This window comes from Coregonus clupeaformis, chromosome 18 (assembly GCF_020615455.1).
Source record: "Coregonus clupeaformis isolate EN_2021a chromosome 18, ASM2061545v1, whole genome shotgun sequence".
NCBI lineage: Eukaryota > Metazoa > Chordata > Actinopteri > Salmoniformes > Salmonidae > Coregonus > Coregonus clupeaformis.
The window spans coordinates 50,729,124-50,747,186 of record NC_059209.1 but is presented as its reverse complement, the minus strand read 5'-3'; the positions used below and the strand labels follow the sequence as shown (position 1 = coordinate 50,747,186).

Here is an 18,063-nt window from a genome sequence, read left to right as displayed (position 1 = left end):
CACCCTCAACTGTTACTGTACTGTATGGAAGGAGAGACAATAAGCTGCAGCGTGTCATCATTAGCATCACATCACTGTAGCGCTATGGGGTATCCCATTGTCCTCAGGCTCTGTCCACTGTACCTCTGTCGCTTTCTCTTTAATCCTCACATTCTTCCCTTATCACATTTGACTAATTCTACCCTGCCTTCCTTTATTTTCCTTTGTTCATCCCTGTCTCATATAATCCTTGTTCAATCCTTCTCCTCTTTTCCCCCCTCCATTTTCCCTCTCCTCTCAATGCTCTCTCTCTCTCTCTCTCTCTCTCTCTCTCTCTCTCTCGCTCCCCCCTCTCTCTCTCTCTCTCTCTCTCTCTCTCTCTCTCTCTCTCTCTCTCTCTCTCTCTCTCTCTCTCTCTCTCTCTCTCTCTCTCTCTCTCTGTCCCCCCTCTCTCTCCCCCCTCTCTCTCCCCCCCTTCTCTCTCTCGCTCTCTCTCTCCCCTCTCTCTCTCTATCTCTCTCTCTCTCTCTCTCTCTCTCTCTCTCTCTCTCTCTCTCTCTCTCTCTCTCTCTCTCTCTCTCTCTCCCCACCTCTCTCTTTCCTTCTCTCCCTCCCTCTCTCGTGCTGGTGCTGCGGCAGACATGATGACATCACTGCCTAGCTGGTGTACTGCAGTGTGAGAGTTTGTGTGTGTTTGTCTGTAAGAGAGTCTGTGTGTGCGTGTGTGTGCGTGTGTGTTATGCGTTCGTGTATGTGAGTGTGTTTTTGTTTCTTATGAGTCCCAGTTGTAGTGTCAACAGTAAGGGATAACTGTCTCTCAGTATCTAAGTAGGTGTTAAACCTGACAGAGACCAGGGGATAACCGAGGCACAAATGTCTCTGTGTGTGTTTGATGACACGCTTTAAACAGTGACGGTTCTACTTTAAGCCCTGGATGACAGGACAATGTGAGGTTGCGGCTGGGATAGGAAAAGGAGGAACAGTGCATGGAGGCATGAGCTGCCTGGTTTCAGGATCTTGCTCCCCCAGGGAGAGTCACAGGGCTGGGCCATTGATCTTGAGGAAACCTCTCGTCCTCTGGTCCCTATGGACCTGTGTGTGAGGCTGACCCAGGCAGCTAACCATTAACCTGCAATGAAACGGATGCAGAAACCAGCGCTGAGTCTGCACTACGCATAGCCTGAAGTACACAGCTCACCGTCAACACTGTGATAGATGCATTATTGAGAATGAATGCATGTTTATAACACACACACACACACACACACACACACACACACACACAATCCCCTCTCCATAAGCAAATGGCACACTAAGACTTTGCAGGCACAGCACAAGGTGCAAATCATAAATATTTGAGATGCCACCCCAGCTATTTGTGCACCCAGCAGTAAGGTGCAAATAAGGGGTTTTACGTGCAGTTTATGACAAGATGGTATCCTGCACATATAGTACAGCTACATCATGCTATCTAGGGCCACAGCATAGCTACATTGGATATGGAAATTCCTGTGGAGATGTCTTAAACAGCTATTCCATTTCACTTTTCTGCTGACTTGCATTTGTTCTGGAAATTGATTTTCTTTCCATCTTTCACCTTTCTCCATCCATCCATCCCTCCATCTCTCTGTCTGTTTGAGCTAGCTAGCTGCAGAGTGAAGGTGTTGTTTCCGGTCAGGGTGGTGGTGTTGTGGTGAGGAGCCAGTCAGACAGAGACCCCCAGGGACTCTACTCTGGACACACTTACAGGAACCAGCCTAGTCAAGAAATTACAACCACTCACTCAACACAGTCTGTCTGTCTGTCTGTTTGCGTCTGTGTCTGTGTCTGTGTCTGTGTCTGTTTCTGTGTCTCTGTCTGTCTGTCTGTCTGTCTGCCTGCTTCAGCCTATATTTCCCTCTCCTTTTGACTGTTTACTTTCTCACACTTTCTATCTCTCTTTCTGTTTCTGTGTTCCTGTCTGTCTTTCTCTTTGACTCACGCCTCCATCTGGACCCCTCAATAGTGGATGAGATTGTCATGGTTTTTGAGATCTTTTGTGGAAAGATGGAGGGAGGGGGAACCATAGAAGTAGAGAGGGGACTGTTTCTAGAGCGTGAGAAAGAATGGTAGAAAGTGACAATAATTATTTAGCATGTGTACTACTGCGTAGTTACGCTATCATTACTTTTGGTAACAAGGATGCATGTATATGGAATTAACTAGAGACTGCTAATAAGTCTCATGTGGGGCGGCAGGTAGCTTAGTGGTTAAGAGCGTTGTGCCAGTAACCGAAAGGTCGCTGGTTCTAATCCCCGAGCCAACTAGGTGAAAAATCTGTCGATGTGCCCTTGAGCAAGGCACTTAACCCTAATTGCTCCTGTAAGTCGCTCTGGATAAGAGCGTCTGCTAAATGACTTCAATGTAAAAATGTTTACAATAGACTTTGTAATTAGGTTAACAGCTAAATAGCTAAGTAGTCACCGTGGGGTTACACTTTAGAGTGTGACCAGAAGAGAGTGGGTGATTGAGTGAGGTGTGTAGAGAATTCAAAGGGAGTCTGAGCTGTCATCTGTGAAATCAGACAGAAGCACAGTCAGTGGATCTACAGCTTTGATCCGACTATCACTGAATGTGCCTCTATACTGACAATAAAATACGGCTGCAGCATTGAGCTCTGTTGAATGATATGTGTGTGTGTGAGATAAAAAGATACAGACAGAGGACAAGACTGAGAGCATGGGAGTGAGAAGGGCAACCTTATCAGATACAGTAATTGCAACAGTACAAAATGTTTAGCCCATCCTCACAACTATCAATAATATACACACATGGGTGACATCACATTTCTTAATGGAAAATTCCACTACAAAACTATATTTTGGTATTTGTTTTATTGGTCCATTGTTGACATAGTCCCAAAATGTTTTCCTTGTTAGCAATCAAGTTTTCAAGATATGTAACTTAGAAAATACAGATATCATCCCCATATGATGCATTTTGCATCCAATGATGCAAAACGCAGCATTATATGATTATATATGATTTCTGTATTTTGAAAGTTACATATCTTGAAAACTTGATTGCTGAAAAGCTAAACATTTTGGGACTATGTCAACAATGGACCAATGAAACAGGTACCGAAAGATCGTTTTTGTGTGGAGTCCTTTAAGGTTGCATCATCTGGCCTTTCACAGCATGCTTAACCAGATGACCTCTGCTGTTTCTGAAGGTCTCTGCTGTAGCCAAAATCCCCCTCTACACCTAACTGCTGAATCAGCAGTCCTCTGGCTATACAGTATACAGACAAAATACCGTAGATGTCTGCTGTGTGTCTTTTAATTTTCATACTTCCTAAATTAGCAGGAGCTTCACTGAAGCCAAGATAAAATGATGTAGCTAATGAGAGATCAGTGTACTGATCATCAGTTTACTTACCACCCACCCACAACAGACATGCCACAACAGAACATAACAGAGACCTAAACTAAGTCATAACAAGATTCAAAGAGACTACAGAACAGGACACACACCCATCACACACATGCACGTCTCACGCACACACTTCTAATCTCACAGACACACATGCGCCGTTACTCCCTAAAATAATCCCAAACGACTAACTAGACTCTCTCCCCTACAGAGATCTGTAGTTGCTATGGGACACCAAGTCAAATGAATGTAATGGACAAAAAATGAACAGGCAGATGTTCTGTTTTGAGAGAGTTAAAGTAAAAATAATTCAGTCAACATTCTGTCACTATTGTTCTATTCTATTGAAGACTGAACTAAAATATGAATTAACTAAAATATGAATCTGTTTAATATGAGACGAACGTCATCAGGAAGCATCAATATGGAACAGACAACTGTGTTTACACTGTCTCAAATAGCCCTCTACTCATCATCTCCATGTCCTCTATCCTTCACTCCCTTTCACACTCCCTTTCTCTCTGTGACAGACAGACATGGACAGATTCATTAATGAAGGGAAGACCAAATAGAGAGAGGGAAGCGAGGAAGAGGTCTCCAAATAGTTCATGAAGAGAGAAACTGCATGAAGATATAGGAAAGTAAAGATGAATTGATATCTAAGTAAATTATACTGTAACTGAAGATTCATGTGTTAGAATGAAGTGTTTGAATAGCATCAGTTCATTGATTAAAAATAGAGAGATGGATTAAAATAAAAGGATAGTCTAATAACTGTGCAGCAAAATTATACAGGTGGACAGACAGGGAAAATGGACAGGTGGGTTAGTTAGAGATCACAGGGAAAGGTAGTGGAAGTTCTAAGCATGTGATCTAAGACCACAACATGGTTAAACTGTAGTATACAGAAACAAGACTGCTGAACAGAGCAAACAGATAAACCCACAGACAGACTGTCAGAGAGTCAGTAGCATGAACAGTGAGAGAATAGAGCGAAGGAGAGAGTGAAGAGATTAGAGTGATGAAGGAATAATAACGGAGACAGATATTGGTTATGGAACACAATCCAGTTTCTACTCACTCCACAGGTGATGATCTTGGCCGGCATGTTTGTTGGCCCTCCACTCCCTCTCTCTGCTTTTCTCTCTTTCTCTATTTCTCTCTCTCTCTCTCTCTCTCTCTCTCTCTCTCTCTCTCTCTCTCTCTCTCTCTCTCTCTCTCTCTCTCTCTCTCTCTCTCTCTCTCTCTCTCTCACTTACACACACGCTCTACAGTCGTTTCCTTGCCCCTGAGAGTGTATGCTGGGACTGGGCACTGAGACCCTGTCCCACCTAAACACACACACGTAGACACACACACTTGAGTGCACAGGGCCCATCCAGGGTGGGAGGGGATGGGAGAGGGTGGGGCTGAGGGGGGTAGGGTGTTTATCTCTAGAGGAAGGCTGCCTGTATCTAAAGACACACATTTCACAAACACACTCATAAACAAATATGTTCCCCTCAGTCTGTGTCGCCTCGCCCACTACCTCTCCCTGTCTCTCTTTCACTCATTTGTCTATTTCCTTTTCTCTCTTTCTTCATCCTTCCATTTACTGTCTCCCTCTCTCTCCACCAGCTCCCTCCCTCGTTCTCTCTCTTTACTTTTCACTTGTTTTGATGTCCCCCAGCTCTCTCTCTTTCACCCCCAGGTTGATCCCTTCTTTTCTGCTGTCCTTCCTTTGCTACATGTCTCCCCACAACTCTCTGTCCCTCCTGTATTTTTTGTGACAGCCAGACAAAAAAAAAATTCTCAGCCTGCCATTTACAGAAAGGCGTTGTGTTTCGGGTGGAGAATTCATGTGATGTGTGAGCGGGTCTGTTCCAGTCTGTGGAGTGACTTACAGTGACAAAGCGCCCAGTGGGGGGGCCATTTACGCTGCCACTACCCAGTGACAATGGACCAGACGCACGGGGCGGGGGGAGGCCAAGGGGGCCAGACTCTCAAAGAGCCCTGCCTTTTTTAATAAAGCGTCTGTCATTCCCCGCCTGAAAAGGCCTCCTTTTCTCCCCCTCTTCCTCCTCTCTGCCTCTCCTGGCTAAATGCTGGGAAAAGCACATCACTGCCAAAACCACGCAGAGAGATAAATGCTTGTAGGAGAGGGGGATGAGGGGAGAGGGGAACTGTAGCCCCTCCTGAGAGGGGGTTACACACCACTCAGTGGCAATGGACCGTGACCTGGGTAAAAACATCACGTGACTGGCTCAGCCCTGGGTTCGGGTGTGTTATGTGGGTGAGAGTTACCAGTGCCAACCACTGCAGGGCAGGGGACTTGAGACACTAACGTCCGTGAAGAGATGACAAATTAGCCTGTGGTCCTCAGCTATAGAGGGCAAACAAGCTCCTTTCATAATCTTAATATTATCTAACAAACCTCTGCTCCATAATATCCCCTGGCTCTGAGTCCACTGAGGAAGCTAAAGTTGAGTGATAACATAGCAGGAACAACAGACTGATAAGAGCTCTTCAGAGTCCAGACGTGCGTAATGATGGAACCAGTCTGGTATCTTTCAAGAGTCAATTATGTTCCCTGTTACAGAGACTTCTAAAACAGCACCAGTCTGCCTGGCCTCCCATTGTCATACTTTTACCAAACAGTCTGCCTGGCCTCCCATAGTCATACTTTTACCAAACAGTCTGCCTGGCCTCCCATAGTCATACTTTTACCAAACAGTCTGCCTGGCCTCCCATAGTCATACTTTTACCAAAGTCTGCCTGGCCTCCCATAGTCATACTTTTACCAAACATTCTTTCTGGCCCACACATAAGCTCAAGACTAGGCCTAGACTGGTACAAACAGGGACAGAGAGAGGAACGACCCACTACTCTGAATGTGTATGGGCCTGGGTTATATACTGAGATATACTGTGCTCTCCTGTTTTGTGGTGTGGCTGATTTAGGGTGGGGACAGATGTGCCCTCTAGACTTCCCATCCTGCCCCCCTCGTTGGCAGGACAAAACCCCTCTCTCCCTGCTCTTTAGGGCCACTACCATCAGCGTGTAGCGGGCGCTTTGTGGGGTTTTATTGCCTATTTCCTGATGCTTGCCGAAACACTGGGGAGACTTCATAAGGTGGGGTTGGAATCAACATCAACATGGACACTCCGTCAGTCCCCCTCTTTTAATCTGTCATTCTGTCACACACTTTCATTGACACACACACACACACACTCTTTATTGCATCGACGATCACAGGCGCGCAGGCAGGCATGCATACACAGTATAGTACATCTAGACTTGAGCGTCTGCCAAATGATTAAGATGTAGCTAAAATCAACTAAATTGAAAGGCTGCTACGGTAGAAGACTAACTGACACTATCTGATCCAGAACAAAGCTTCCACAGAGATAATGCACAGATACTGGAGAGCAAATCTCCCTGGTATTTGGTAATCTAATGCTCAGAGACATGCTCCTGTGTAGGGATGGAACTGGACTGTAGATCGTAGCACTGGAGCTACAGCCCTCTGGTGGCTGTATTGGGAAGTGCATTATTGGCCTGTAGCCTCAGCACTGCTCCAGAGAGGTGGTGGGTTTAGGAGGGGCGTGTTACATACACATGTCGCAGGTGCCAGTCGGTTATTATTCGCTTTTTAGAGAACCAGCTCTTATTTTGTGAATATGGTGTTTATTTCAGTTGCAGTGGACATTTGTTTAGTAACTGTGTGCTTTATTCTTACCTGTGCATGTTTTTTTTGGTTTACTGTGCCTCTCTCTCCTCTGTGTGTTTCCCCTAATTTATTAATTTAGTCCCCGCCTCCTTGGCTGGTCTCCTTGGAGATGGGCTTTCCCCTGAACTGGCACACCTGTATTGATTTACTCTAATGAGCCACTGCACTGCTCAAAAGGAGAGCTCAGAGCTCACTTCCGGAACTGCTACCACTGCTGCCGCTGCCACGACCACTGCCGCCGTTGCTACTTCCTGGTCCAAGAGGGTTGAGCCGAACCGATGCTGCTACAATGCTCAGATGACGGCTGACACAATGCACGTTATTTCCAGTGGCGTGTATTCATGGATGCCAAGAATGTACCAAGGAAAAAAATACATAACATAAAATAATGTATCTTTCATCTCTGTGTTTAATAATTTTCCTTCAATTTGCAAGAGGCTGAATGTATCTCACAGGAGAAAGTATCCGAGAGAAAGAAACAGCACGAGCACAAATCACAACATCTGTAATTTTAGTCCCGTCTGAATCTGCCATGTCAGTAATTTTTACTAGGCAGGAAGGTTATTATCCCAGCCCTAAAAACCTAGTTTTTTTCGGCAAACTCCCTGGTCCTCTGATAACACTTATCCCATGCAAATTGTCATCCCTGTGTTTTGAGGGATATTACAGAGTTTAACAGGTGCTGCACCCAGTTTGGGTAAGAAGAACATTGGAACAAAATTATGCTTCAAACAAAGTGCTATGGACCTAGCCTACCGATGAATTATCTGTTTTGTCACATATCAACTTTCCTAGTGCCATACTTCTCTTTTAAAAGATGAAGTCGACAATATTGTGCCAATGAATTGATAAATACAAATACGGCAGTTAATTAAATGTCTGCATAGGTTACAGTTCATGGTTCTTCGGCTATTGATATGCACTTTTATTTTGACTTTCTCTGAACTGAAGGCCATTAGGCCAACATTAGGCTATCCCTAGACATGAAACATCTTCACGCCTAGAAGAGCCTCCAGGCTTCTGTCATTAAAAAAATAATTACAGGGGCAGTTTGGTAAAACTAATCACGTCCGAATCATCCACTGGAAAAACGGACATGCTGGGGTAGTAATTACATAACCGACGTTCTATAGTAATACTAGTCCCGTGTGAATAGGGCTTAGGACAACAAAAAATAATGTATGTAATAATAATGTACTGTATGACAGAGTGATAGACCGTTTCGTCAACATGAAAGAAAGGAGGATGGCATTGGTGTTTCTCTACAAGTAGGGTGAGTCAACATGTTTTTCTACTTGCACGAACGCGCACGCACACACACACACACACACACACAAATCAGAACCATGGACAGTCCCATGATATTTAGCTTACATTGATTGGACTAAATTGTTTTTGGTATCTTTTAGTTGTCACTGTATTAGACTAAGCAGAGGTGATTTGATGATGTTGAAATGGTGCTGGAATAGTGGAGGCTGCTCCTGTTTTATTTGCGACTTGCGGTAACTCTCTGTGGTTCTAAATCAGTAGTTGTTTAGTGGTCCGGAAATGTTGGAAACATTAACATACTTGACCGTGCTGTAGGTCATGTAATGTCTGTTACATGCAATATGCTTTGTGGACTTCACTGGACAGAGGTTGCTATCCGGTTTCGTGATAAAACAAAGGTGTGATTGAATTTATTCTGCCACTGTGTCTTCTTATTGTCTCAGCCTTTAGGCCTATATACAGTATTGGCTTCCCCAGTGATTTCAACCACGCACTGCTACTGGCTATTTCCCAGATATGGGACTAATAACTTTCCGTACATGTGAGAGTGATTTGAGGTGCTCCGTGAGAATGATCTCCTCCTTACCCTTGCTCTGTTCTCCCCCTCTATGTGGCCTGTGCTGGAGGGCGTGCAATGGAGTCCAGCAACCGTGCGGTAGGCAGGCGGCAGCGGCAAACCCCCAAATGGACTCAACAACGCAGTGCAACTACATGGCTTCTACCAGGACGAACTGCTGGACTGTTCTTGTGTATGTATCTGTGTTGGTGTTTGTAAATGTGTTCACCCTGAAGTCCTTAAACGAAATAGAAAAAAATGACATTTTGAAATCCTTGTCTCTGTAGTGGCCTGGGACTTTAGTACTTGTATTCTTTGACAAACAGACCAGCGTGGGGCCACCTACTCAGCCTGGGCCTCAGTTCCTCACAGGCAACATTAGCCTGTGGGCCACCAGGCTACAGAACACACTAGGCTAAGACAGGACTGTTAACGCCGTTCATAAGAAGCTATAGTGCTTAAAGGTGGCTAACAGACCGCTTCAGGCTAAGACACTCATGGACTGTACAGTATAAATGTTGGCCTATACCCTATACATACTGTAAGCTACTGTGCCCCAATCACACCAACAGGGTGAGAGATTTGTCTGTAGACATGTAAAGACAAGATGGACCCGTGTAACACTGTGACCATAGCAATTCAGTAGAGCAATGGCAGCAATTTCAGACCAAGACTAGTGACCCATTAGTCTTTTTGAGTGGCGAGACAGGGAGAAATATAATGGGGGGGTGGCAACGGCTCACTGTAGTGTGCTTTCTCGCTCCCTCTGTCTGCTGTCTGAGAGGGGCATCAGAGAGCTGGCTAAAGCACAGAATGAGTCATGGCCATTGATCTCTCCTACCCTCTCTCCCCCTCTGTCTCTCCTGGCTGTGTGGTGCGGAGGGGTAGTGTGAAACTTATGGAATGGGAGTAAGTTAATGTGTAAGAATACTGTGTGTATACAGAGTGTACAAAACATTAGGAACACCTTCCAAATATTGAGTTGCACACCTTTTTCCCTGAGAAGAGCCTAAATTAGTCGGGGCATGGACTCTACAAGGTGTCGAAAGCGTTCCACAAGGATTCTGGCCCATGTTGACTCCAATGCATCCCACAGTTGTCTCAAGTTGGCTGGATGTCCTTTGGGTGGTGGACTATTCTTGATACACACGGAAAACTGTTGAGCATGAAAAACCCAGCAGCATTGCAGTTCTTGACACACTCAAAGCGGTGCGCCTGACACCTACTACCATACCCCGTTCAAAGGCACTTATATTTTGTCTTGCCCATTCACCATCTGAATGGCACATACACTATCCATGTTTCAAGTGTCTCAAGGCTTACAAATCCTTCTTTAACCTGTCTCCTCCCCTTCATCTACACTGAAGTGGATTTAAGAGGTGACATCAATAAGGGATCAAATCATTCACCCGGTCAGTCTATGTCATGGAAAGAGCATGTTTTGTACACTCAGTATATATGTGTGAGAGAAAGCCTGAGAAAACAAGATGATGTTGAAAGGGGAGAGATTGGCATCCATGCAGTGCAGCCCAATCTATGCTGGCCCTGTTCTGTGCTGTTATAATAATGTTCTGTCACTTCACTCTGCTCCAGTCTGGTAATAACACATGCAGGCTGGCTAACTCACACTGCACTGCACCAACTGGGCCAGCCCAGCCTACACACAGCCCCATTACACAGTGGCCTGGGCTGGGTACTGTTATTGTATGGCAGCCCCCGTCTATGGAGCCCTGCTTCACACTGGGATGTGCCAATCTTGGCTATGGAGTGGATAGTCCCTCCCTGTGTCTCTGTTCTGCAAGGGTATGAGCTGCAGAGCTGCCTGGAGGAGCCACTCTGCAGAATAAGTGAGTCTAAGTGACATGGTGATGTATGCAGGGGAGAGTCCGGTCCAAGCAGCCCGCCCGGCCATAATTCACTCAACCTGTTTAATAAGTGTGGAGCCCAGAGTGACCCCAGACGCCACTGACTCCATTCAAACCTGAGGCACTCCTCTGACACTGTCAGAAATGGGCTCTGCCATTCTGGGGCTTCAGGGTTGCTAGCCAATACTGTGGATGTCATACTTCACTCTGCAGAAAACTAAGTCATGTCTGCATAGTGATTTATTAAGTATAAAAACAGCAGGACAGTAGTGTCTCCATTGAGTAGTAAAGAGTATGGTAGTAGAAGTAGTGCTGTGGGAATATTCTGTGTTCAATACCAGAGGTCTACCTCCCACTAGTCAAGACATAGTGTACTGCTATCCGTCATCTACTGTATCCTGTCTGTCCCTGTGTGTGTGTGTGTGTGTGTGTGTGTGTGTGTGTGTGTGTGTGTGTGTGTGTGTGTGTGTGTGTGTGTGTGTGTGTGTGTGTTGGGTTCCTGGCATGTCCAGATGTACGGGCCATGAGAGAGGTACAGGCCTCCATTGATCATTGATTTGCTGCTAACTGCCTTTATGTATCACCAGCCTCATCTCTCACCTCCAGTCAGAGAGAGGAGACAAGAGGAGAGGAGAGAGGGAGAGAGCCAGAGAGTGGAGGGATGACAAGAGAGACGGATGAAGAGAGCAAGGGGTACATGGCTCAGTGGAAACGAGGTAGGATGTATTGGGAATGACTGCGGCAACAGAGATAATAAATAAACGCCTCCTGGGGAGGTAGAGAGAGTTTCTGCATGCTTATGTGTATGTTTGTGTGTCCGCACACTCTCACGTGCAAACACAAGCGTAATGTAGAAGAAAATTAAAGATTGCCAATATGATGGATTACCTTTGAAGCAAGAAAAGAGATGGTGACAAGTCTGTCAAAAATGATAAGATGGTAATTTACTTCAGATACTACAAATTAAATGAAAACCAAACAATGCAGAAATCAAACTGATTACATACACAACCGTTCAAAAGTTTGGGGTCACTTAGAAATGTCCTTGTTTTCAAAAGGAAAGCAATTTCTTTGTCCATTAAAATAACATACAATTGATCAGAAATACAGTGTAGACATTGTTAATGTTGTAAATGGCTATTGTAGCTGGAAACAGCTGATTTTTAATGGAATATCTACATAGGCGTACAGAGGCCCATTATCAGCAACTATCAGTCCTGTGTTCCAATGGCACGTTGTGTTTGCTAATCCAAGTTTATCATTTTAAAAGGCTAATTGATCATTAGAAAACCCTTTTGCAATTATGCTAGCACAGCTGAAAACTGTTGTGCTGATTAAAGAAGCAATTAAACTGGCCTTTATGAGACTAGTTGAGTATCTGGAGCATCAACAATTGTGGGTTCGATTACAGGCTCAAAATGGCCAGAAACAAATAACTTTCTTCTGAAACTCGTCAGTCTATTCTTGTTCTGAGAAATGAAGGCTATTCCATACGAGAAATTGCCAAGAAACTGAAGATCTCGTACAACGCTGTGTACTACTCCCTTTACAGTCCAGCGCAAACTGGCTCTAACCAGAATAGAAAGAGGAGTGGGAGGCCCCGGTGCACAACTGAGCAAGAGGACAAATACATTAGATTGTCTAGTTTGAGAAACAGACGCCTCACAGGTCCTCAACTGGCAGCTTCATTAAATAGTACCCGCAAAACACCAGTCTCAACGTCAACAGTGAAGAGGCGACTCCGGGATGCTGACCTTCTAGGCAGAGTTGCAAAGAAAAAGCCATATCTCAGACTGGCCAATAAAAAGAAAAGATTAAGATGGGCAAAAGAACACAGACACTGGACAGAGGAAGATTGGAAAAAAGTGTTATGGACAGACGAATCAAAGTTTGAGGTGTTCGGATCACAAAGAAGAACATTTGTGAGACGCAGACCAAATGAAAATATGCTGGAGGAGTGCTTGATGCCATCTGTCAAGAATGGTGGAGGCAATGTGATGGTCTGGGGGTGCTTTGGTGGTGGTAAAGTGGGAGATTTTTACAGGGTAAAAGGGATCACTCCATTTTGCAGCGCCATGCCATACCCTGTGGACGGCGCTTGATTGGAGTCAATTTCCTCCTACAACAGGACAATGACCCAAAGCACAGCTCCAAACTATGCAATACCTATTTAGGGAAGAAGCAGTCAGCTGGTATTCTGTCTATAATGGAGTGGCCAGCACAGTCACCAGATCTCAACACTATTGAGCTGTTGCGGGAGCAGCTTGACTGTATGGTATGTAAGAAGTGCCCATCAAGCCAATCCAACTTGTGGGAGGTGCTTCAGGAAGCATGGGGTGAAATCTCTTCAGATTACCTCAACAAAATGACAACTAGAATGTCAAAGGTCTGCAAGGCTGTAATTGCTGCAAATTGATGATTCTTTGACGAAAGCAAAGTTTGAAGGACACAATTATTATTTCAATTAAAAATCATTATTTCTAACCTTGCCAATGACTACATTTCCTATTCATTTGGCTATATTTCCTATTGAAACTAATTTCATGTACAGTGAGGGAAAAAAGTATTTGATCCCCTGCTGATTTTGTACGTTTGCCAACTGACAAAGAAATGATCAGTCTATAATTTTAATGGTAGGTTTATTTGAACAGTGAGAGACAGAATAACAACAACAAAAATCCAGAAAAACACATGTCAAAAATGTTATAAATTGATTTGCATTTTAATGAGGGAAATAAGTATTTGACCCACTCTCAATCAGAAAGATGTATGGCTCCCAGGTGTCTTTTATACAGGTAACGAGCTGAGATTAGGAGCACACTCTTAAAGGGAGTGCTGCTAATCTCAGTTTGTTACCTGTATAAAAGACACCTGTCCACAGAAGCAATCAATCAATCAGATTCCAAACTCTCCACCATGGCCAAGACCAAAGAGCTCTCCAAGGATGTCAGGGACAAGATTGTAGACCTACACAAGGCTGGAATGGGCTACAAGACCATCGCCAAGCAGCTTGGCGAGAAGGTGACAACAGTTGGTGCGATTATTCGCAAATGGAAGAAACACAAAAGAACTGTCAATCTCCCTCGGCCTGGGGCTCCATGCAAGATCTCACCTCGAGGAGTTGCAATGATCATGAGAACGGTGAGGAATCAGCCCAGAACTACACGGGAGGATCTTGTCAATGATCTCAAGGCAGCTGGGACCATAGTCACCAAGAAAACAAATTTGTAACACACTACGCCGTGAAGGACTGAAATCCTGCAGCGCCTGCAAGGTCCCCCTGCTCAAGAAAGCACATATACATGCCCGTCTGAAGTTTGCCAATGAACATCAGAATGATTCAGAGGAGAACTGGGTGAAAGTGTTGTGGTCAGATGAGACCAAAATTGAGCTCTTTGGCATCAACTCAACTCGCCGTGTTTGGAGGAGGAGGAATGTTGCCTATGACCCCAAGAACACCATCCCCACTGTCAAACATGGCGGTGGAAACATTATGCTTTGGAGATGTTTTTCTGCTAAGGGGACAGGACAACTTCACCGCATCAAAGGGACGATGGACAAGGCCATGTACTGTCAAATCTTGGGTGAGAACCTCCTTCCCTCAGCCAGGGCATTGAAAATGGGTTGTGGATGGGTATTCCAGCATGACAATGACCCAAAACACATGGCCAAGGCAACAAAAGAGTGTCTCAAGAAGAAGCACATTAAGGTCTTGGAGTGGCCTAGCCAGTCTCCAGACCTTAATCCCATAGGAAATCTGTGGGGGAGCTGAAGGTTCAAGTTGCCAAACGTCAGCCTGAAGGTTGAGATGGACACACGCTAATTCCAAGCTGAAGATAGCAAAGGTTTATATTATTAAGTAGCATTGGACACTGGGGATCCTGCACTGGTGTATGCATTTCCAGCCGGGTCACCCTTGATACAAGTCAGTATTCGACGTCCATCCATGTCTGAGGATGTCGGGAGATGACGTGGAAACTGGCCACTAGGGGGCAACAGTGAGCGCTGTTACCTTCAAGTAGGTTTTGGTTTTGCTCGGGCGTTGTGGATGGGGATGGCGGATGGGCGTAAGTATCTGCTTCTGATTCCAAAGGTTGGAAGTTCAAATCCAGCGATAGAAAGTTATTTTTATTTTAAGCCTATCCCAAACCTTAACCCTTACCTTAACCATTCGGAATTAATGCTTCACCTTAAGATTTCGGAGTCAATGCCTAAACTTAACCCTAACCTGAAATATTCGGAGTTAATGCCAAAACTTAACCATCTGCCTCTGATTCCAAAGGTTGCAAGTTCGAATCCAGCAATAGATGGATTGCAACCTCTAATTCCAAATACTGGAATTTTAAATCCAGCAATAGAAAGTTGTTTTTGAGATGTTTGTTTTAAGCCTATTTCAAATCTTAACCCTTACCTTAACCATTCGGTGTTAATGCCTCACCTTAAGATTTCAGAGTTAATACCTAAACTTCACCCTAACCTTGAGATTTCGGAGTTAATGCCTAAACTTAACCCTAACCTTAAAAATTCGGATTTGATGCCTAAATTTAACCTCAAACCCTTCAAAATGTGACATTTGCAACAACAATTTGACGTTTGAGTAACATGGATGAACATCTAATTGTGACGTGAGACTGTGAGAGCTAGTTGGGATTTTCTTTCTGTCCATTGGGAGACACAAACGCTTACCGAAACGGTCCCATCTGTAAAAATATTGGCCTACAAGAATTTGTCAGGAGATATTTGGCTTTTAGATTTTTCAAACACTCCCCATTTCACTGTTATATAAATAGTGGTAATAATTATGTAGCCTAAATTAATTTAAGGTACCTGTGGTTGAGCTCATAGGTCATAGATGTTGGAATCTTCTTGAGCAGCATTTCAAAGGATTTTAAAAGCCCTTCAAATTAATTAAGTGCTATGGTTTATGTTTTTAATGAAGACTTTAGGGGCCATCCTTGCTTGGGTGGGATACATCTATATTAGGCCAGACTGCATAGCACTTCTGCTGAAGCCAAAATATTACCACTTCCTAGTGGGTCAGCCAGATAACTTAGGGAAATATTATGCTATCATTTCTTCTTCCAAACATTTGGTAGGTGGCCAAATATATTATAAAACATTTTTTGTAGTTTTTCATATTGTAATAAAATCTCCCATTACCTTAATCTGAATTCTGTACTGCCAGCATCGATATCACTATGAGTAAAATTGGAGTTTAAAGACGCTACTTTAAACGCTAGCCAGGGTTTTTCACATGCAAATTAAAATCTAATACCCCTACCCGAAACAAATTAGAGTGGACTGCTGGTGACTGGACATCAATGGGATTCTTAATGTAGTCTGTTGCTACAGTGGGCTGTGACTGAGAGAGGAGAATCCACTTGACAGTGCTGGGGAGTGGCAGTCACTTTTCTCATATTGTGACTGTGGTGCAGTTGAACTGTGACCAATGGGGCTTTGGTGTTCCTGGGCATCTGCTGCTGAGGGCTCAATGAGGGGTGATCAGGGATGTCGGGACAATAAGGGGCACGCTACTACAGCACATATTAAAGCAGCCATTACTGTAGACGTGAGAGACCAACGCTTTACATAAACAACTGACACCTCATATTTCTAACTTACAGGGAGGGAGGGGGGATGTTCGAGGGAGCGTTTCATTTGGTGTAAATTTAATTGGGCCTCAAGTGATGTGTCAAGGATCGTAGAGCAGGGTTTAGGAGGTGACTGTTCGCTTTAAATCACTCAACTGCCATGTTAAACTGTTTGCACATTTCTCACTACACTTTTACTTTTTCTATTTTGACAATGAAGGGAAAGGAGAACCTTCGGAGGGTCATAATTTAAATTAGGGAAGAGTGAAGGAGAGCTTGAGGGGAGAGAGCATGTTATAGAACACTGGGGTCTAGATGCTGGGGTTCCATTGCAGGGGCTTGTGCTGCTGTTGTTTTCCTCTGCTCTGCTGCATTGGCAATGGGCCAGGCAGGTGGATTGGATTCTAGAGGAAGATTCATCACTGCAGCACTGTGAACACACTCTCGCTCCTCTCTGAAAACACACAGCCTCTCTGCCCCCTATCTCAGGCCAGGACAGGAATAAAACTGACATGTTATTTTGCGTCTGTTCTTTTTTGTCACATGGGGATTGGGGATAATACCCCCAAATGCTATCTCCTTACCATCTCCATTCCTACATAAATGGATTGAATAAGATCAGTAACTTTTATTTCCATTGGGAGCTTTCCTTGTCTGGGCACTTGAAGGAAACTACATTGTCCTGCTTGTGGATAAGGGTAGGGTTCAGCTTATAGTCAAACCAATAGATGCTTGGATAGACAAACAAAAACACACTCTCTTGCTCTCTGAGTTTGTTCAAACACAGAAAATGACTACAACATAGGAAAACCAAAAATACAAACCAAAAACAATTAATGAAATCATCCATACAGACACCACAAAAGGAAAAATAACATTCAACATTGATAAGTGTGTAAGGCCTGTATGTGTGGTCAGAATTATGGTCGTTATTAGTGTATATGTGAACTGTTGGGATGTCTTATCTGTGACCTCTACTTTTCTGTGATGCAGAGTAGGAATATACAGTACCGTATAAGAGCTACACTGTGTAGAATATCACCTGAAGGTGCATGTGCTGTGTGGAAAAGGTACTGTGAAAGCCCTATGGACCTGTAGTAAACAGTGCCTTCAGAAAGTATTCACATCCCTTGACTTTTTCCATATTTTGTTGTGTTACAGCCTGCATTAAAATGGATTAAATGTAGATGTTATATCACTAGCCTACACACAATACCCCATAATGTCAAAGTGGAATTATGTTTTTCGAAATGTATTGAAATTAATTAAAAATGAAAAGCTGAAATATCTTCAGTCAATAAGTATTCAACCCCTTTGTTATGGGAAGCCTAAATAAGTTCAGGAGTAAAAATGTGCTTAACAAATCACATAATAAGTTGCATGGACTCACTGTGTTCAATGATAGTGTTTAACATAATGTTTTAATGACTACCTCATCTCTGTACCCCACACATACAATTATCTGTAAGGTCCCTCAGTCGAGCAGTGAATTTCAAACACAGATTCAGCCACAAAGACCAGGGAGGCTTTCCAATGCCCGTCCAGATGATCACACAGGTGAAGAAACAGGATGTGGAGGTCTTGGGCTGGCATGGTTACACCTGGTCTACGGTTGTGAGGTCGGTTGGACGTTCTGCCAAATTCTCTAAAACGACGTAGGTAGAGAAATGAACATAAAATCCC

General features: G+C 44.1%; 1 protein-coding gene across 9 annotated transcripts in view; it reads right to left on the bottom strand.

Moving 5' to 3' along the window:
• Positions 1 to 4,721, bottom strand: part of LOC121530953 (ankyrin-1-like) — a 70,942-nt gene extending 66,221 nt beyond the window's left edge. For 5 of the 9 annotated variants that reach the window (XM_045226920.1, XM_045226922.1, XM_045226925.1 and 2 more), the window contains exon 1: positions 4,472 to 4,719. In XM_045226920.1, the coding sequence (XP_045082855.1) occupies positions 4,472 to 4,498 (27 nt within the window). In that variant the 5' untranslated portion in view covers positions 4,499 to 4,719. Of the gene's footprint in view, positions 1 to 4,471 lie in introns of all 9 variants that reach the window. The other 4 variants (XM_045226924.1, XM_045226927.1, XM_045226928.1 and 1 more) reach the window with 2 other exon arrangements.
• Positions 4,722 to 18,063: the final 13,342 nt, after the last annotated feature.